We start from the raw sequence: 4,206 nt of genomic DNA, 5'->3' as shown, positions 1-4,206 counted from the left end.
TCTATCTACAGACCTGTAGATCTATCTACAGACCTGTGGTTATATCTACAGACCTGTAGATCTATCTATCTACAGAGCTGGAGATCCCCATTCAAACTGTGTTAAAAACAAAATTTAATCTACAAAATTTTCACTCAGGTGTAACAAATAAAAACTCACTGTAATTTGTAGCATGTATTGTTTCAACATAAAACCATCTATTTACAAATGGGGTTGTACAATTTTATTACATGACGTTACCAACCACCACGACCTTGAATAGCTACAATTGCAACTACACAAAAAATGGAATACTTCTTGATACAATCCTAAATAATTTAATATACAACATTGGTACAGTAAGCAACAATTTTATTTTACATTATGGGGTGGTGCATTTAAATAATGCTTGGAATTACAGTAAAAATGTTATTTTTAATGAAATGAAAAATTGTCTTGACGATTTAATCAGTGAATTTACGGTTAACGTTACGTCCAAACAAGGCCGTACGAATTTCTGGCACAAGCTGCTGTGCGATTAGATCCAAACGAGCCTCCAAGGTGTTGTCAATCTTAATTTTTCCCTTTTGCGCATACAAAACCACTCCTCCAGTGGTCTCAGATGGCAAGTGACTCTCATCGTCGATTTTAAGATGAACGTCTTTTCCAGTAGCATCCCTGTATTTTGTCGAGACTACCGGGAGGATGCCCTGAATCAAACTCCTATCCTGTTGCCTGACTTTGATCACTATATTGTTTTCAAACAACTAAAAAAAGAAATATGTTAAGAAATGCACCCACTACTGACATGATATTTTAGATTCTAATACTAAATTATGAGCTATTTTGTTGTCTAAGACTAAACTAAATAAATTGTAGATAAGTTAACAGTCGTCCTACATCCAGGCTTCACTCTGGGTTACTCGACCTTGCTAGAAAATTAAACTAGAGTAGTAAAACTAGGACAGAATTATGAGAGACACACTAAAATTGTCAATGCTAGACAAAAGAAAAATATAATAAAGTGATACCTCATCACTGATTCCCAAGTACTAAAAAATAATAAAAGAAGGATGAAATAAAACTTGAAAGACATTCCCTTGTCTTAGGTTAAGATCAATACCTGATAGAGACTTTGGAGGATGAGGGACTCCAAAAGCTGTGAATATCTGGCTTGGTCATTGGTAATTTCGCCAAGACGTTTGCGAGCATCATCTAGGACGTTATGGACGTGGTCTTCACGCACTTTCAATACTTTCAAACGGGCTTGGTTTAACATGTTGGATGATTGACTGCAATAGATCACATGACATGAAAACAATCCCAAAAACGTGATTTACGTACATTTTCTTCTGCAATTCGACCTGTTTTTCCTTCTTCTCGTAATATTCCATGATCTTCAAACGTTGTTGCTGGACGAGACGCCCTTTCTCAATGTTGAACTCCTCCTCAGCTTTCGCATCAATTTCTTCGGCTTTTTCATTGGCTTCTTGCTCGATGAAAGCCATCATATGCTTGATCTATACGGATAATTGCCAATATAATATAAATAATAAGCATTATTTATTTAATTTGTATAAGAATAAATTCTTGTATTGAGAATGTGTGGTTTTTTAGATTCGTTTTTGTTTACTTACTTGTTTTTGTACGTCGACATCGCTTAGTGCCATTGTTGTAGATTATTTTCAACACTTTTAAAATTAATCAAATTCTTTTAATTCAAAGGACAAGTCCGACAACGCCTTTATTATAAAACTTGTCTTCAAAAGTGTGACAGACTGATTGATCATATGATTTTGACCTTATGATAGTCAAAGTCGCAACTGTTTAATCAATTTTAAAATTTTACAAACTCAGTAAAGATTAGTAATAAACTTGTGCCGCTAAAAAATTTAGCACTTTTTTATAGTTAAATGAGTTTTTTATAGTATTAACTTGTTTAAAATTAATTATATAAAATGTTCTTCTTTTGATCGTTTTATGTGTGCCATAGTGTGCTACCTAGTGGAATATCGTTGAACCATACGCAGAGATCTGTATTGACAAAGTTAATTATTTAATAAAATCACAATTAATAAATTATTTAAAAATAATAATATTTTTTTACAACTGATAGAAGCTCTTATATTATTAACCTATTTAAAATTATTTTCATTATTGTGTGCGATAATGGAATAATGTTGAGCCATAAGCAGAGATCTGTACTGACGTTGTTGACAATTTTTAATATAACCTAAATTTTTGCATCTGTCAGTTCTGTCACTGTCAATAAATTATTATTGAAAACTTATTGAAATAATTTATTTAACTACAGCCATGAACGTAGTGGGAATGGGAATGATTCCCCAGCCAAATCCGCAACAGCCACAACAACAACAGCAACAGCAACAACCCCTTCAACCACTGGATAACATTTCTAAAATTAAAACTTTGATTGGGCCTTTAAGAGAGTCACTTTCTGTGAGTTTTTTGTATGTAAATTGATAGTTTTACCTGTAATTATTTTTTTTAGAATACTATTAAGACTGCGGCACAAACTTTAAACCAAAACAGTCAAGTGGATGCAGGTTCTTTGTAAGTTTTTATTGCTTTTAATTTTGTAATAATGGCATTGTTGTTTTGTTAGGAAAGGAGTTGATGTTCCGATACCACGCTTTGATAAAAATCTGGAAGAATTCTATTCGATATGTGATCAAATTGAGTTACATCTGGTGAGGGTTAGATTTTGTGTTTCTTTTCTCATTTATGGATTTTTATATTTCAGAAAACTTCAGTTAAATGCATTGGTCAATTAGAAAGTAGCAATCGATATTTGCATGTACCTGTGATTCCTCATAGAAGTGAAAATATTGGAATTAACGAAAATATGTTGTCATATCCTCAGTTTTTGGCCACTGCTAGTGCTCAAGTAGCGTATGCGAAAGAAATTCATGATACATTAATTGCGGCGGCTCAAAATATTTCTCCTTCTGATTGACGTTTTCAGCAATTTTAATTTTCTGTAAATTATTTTTTTGTGTAATTCAAATTTTGTCATAAAGGCCATTTGGCATTAAGAAAAGGGTATTATTTTGATCTTTCTCCAAACGCTCCAATTTTTTCAGGTATATAGACAAGGCAAAACAGGATTTTAGAAGTTTTTATGGAAACAATGGTAAAATATCTAGCGATTGGTAGCACACGATAAATTTCTCTTAAATACAACAGCAAGAATTTCGAGTAATTGTAACTGAAAAACTGCAACATCCTCCAGGATGTAAATGTATTCACTATAAGGCTATAAAATCAGTATATACATCTATATAAAACTATAAACATATTCACATAGTAAAATCAGAAACATTTAAAAACGTCTTTATTTTTAATAAACCATCTATTTAACAATCTCAGACTTATTCCCAGTAATTTTCCTCGGGTGATATGCACCATGTTAATCTCTTAAAGTCCTTGTAATATTTTTAGTCATTTTCTTAAAATATTTTAGAACTGTATGTGTGAGATAAATTATTACTTCTTTTGGCACTTACCTAGCTTTAAACCAAAATTTTAAACAAAGATAATGACCTCGAGGAAGATAAGGGAAATAAAATTAGAACTGACAGAATAGCAGCAAAACATCGTGTAAAAAGTTAATTGTTATTTCACAATGTTTTTGTTTAATTCATGAAATGTACTTATTATTAATGTCATTTATTTGTAATGTATTTATTTATATGTTTATGGCCCTTTTTTAGAAACAAAGTTAAAGTAAAACTGTTGTAATATTGGTAAATTAAGAAATGAAAATCAATAAAAATAAAGTTTTATCAGTGTTAATTGCCATATTAATCGACAGACCTATATTATGCCCTCACAATCATTAACGCAAAAACAACGTTATAATTTATTTTTATTAAAATTTCTTTTCAACATATTCTGATCAAGTGTCGAAAATATGGGCTGTTTTTGTTTTGCAAACAAATCTCTAGCGTTACAAACTTGTGGGTCTAATTATTCTTATTATTACTTACTAAAAAATTACTGATGTTTTCTCGAAATCAGTTAAATTGTCTCCAGCTATACATGTAGTAGTTTTTATCAAAATTTGAAGATCTGCTGTTTAAGAATAGCGAAATGGTTTCCAATAGGTTTGATTCGTTTTTCTTATTTTTTTTACAAATTTATGGACATGGATCGCAAATATTAAAATAATAAATTGGTTGTCGTGATTTACGATGAAATACAAGG

At 31.1% G+C, this 4,206-nt stretch overlaps 2 protein-coding genes across 3 annotated transcripts; one reads left to right on the top strand and one right to left on the bottom strand.

Annotated features, from left to right (window-relative positions):
• Positions 1-159: 159 nt before the first annotated feature.
• LOC123016140 (V-type proton ATPase subunit E) lies at positions 160-1,785 on the bottom strand. Of its 2 annotated transcripts, XM_044416358.1 has the most exons (5): positions 1,617-1,785; positions 1,324-1,499; positions 1,103-1,271; positions 1,011-1,031; positions 160-746 (listed from the first exon to the last, which is right to left on the bottom strand). In XM_044416358.1, exons 1-5 carry the CDS (start codon positions 1,647-1,649, stop codon positions 444-446), a joined length of 702 nt encoding a protein of 233 aa, XP_044272293.1. In that variant the 5' UTR covers positions 1,650-1,785; the 3' UTR covers positions 160-443. The 2 variants fall into 2 exon arrangements, with proteins under 2 accessions (XP_044272293.1, XP_044272301.1); XM_044416366.1 differs by lacking the exon at positions 1,011-1,031 and having other exon boundaries at positions 1,617-1,782.
• A 406-nt stretch (positions 1,786-2,191) lies between these two features.
• On the top strand, positions 2,192-3,036 carry LOC123004850 (mediator of RNA polymerase II transcription subunit 29). Its single transcript, XM_044398337.1, has 4 exons — positions 2,192-2,439; positions 2,492-2,553; positions 2,606-2,690; positions 2,744-3,036. Exons 1-4 carry the CDS (start codon positions 2,296-2,298, stop codon positions 2,954-2,956), a joined length of 504 nt encoding a protein of 167 aa, XP_044254272.1. The 5' UTR covers positions 2,192-2,295; the 3' UTR covers positions 2,957-3,036.
• The last annotated feature ends 1,170 nt before the right edge of the window (positions 3,037-4,206 follow it).

This window comes from Tribolium madens, unplaced genomic scaffold, assembly GCF_015345945.1.
Source record: "Tribolium madens isolate multiple individuals breed KSU strain unplaced genomic scaffold, Tmad_KSU_1.1 Scaffold_11;HRSCAF=98;Tcas5.2_LG3b, whole genome shotgun sequence".
Taxonomy (NCBI): Eukaryota; Metazoa; Arthropoda; class Insecta; order Coleoptera; family Tenebrionidae; genus Tribolium; species Tribolium madens.
This window is presented reverse-complemented; position numbering and strand designations above follow the sequence as displayed.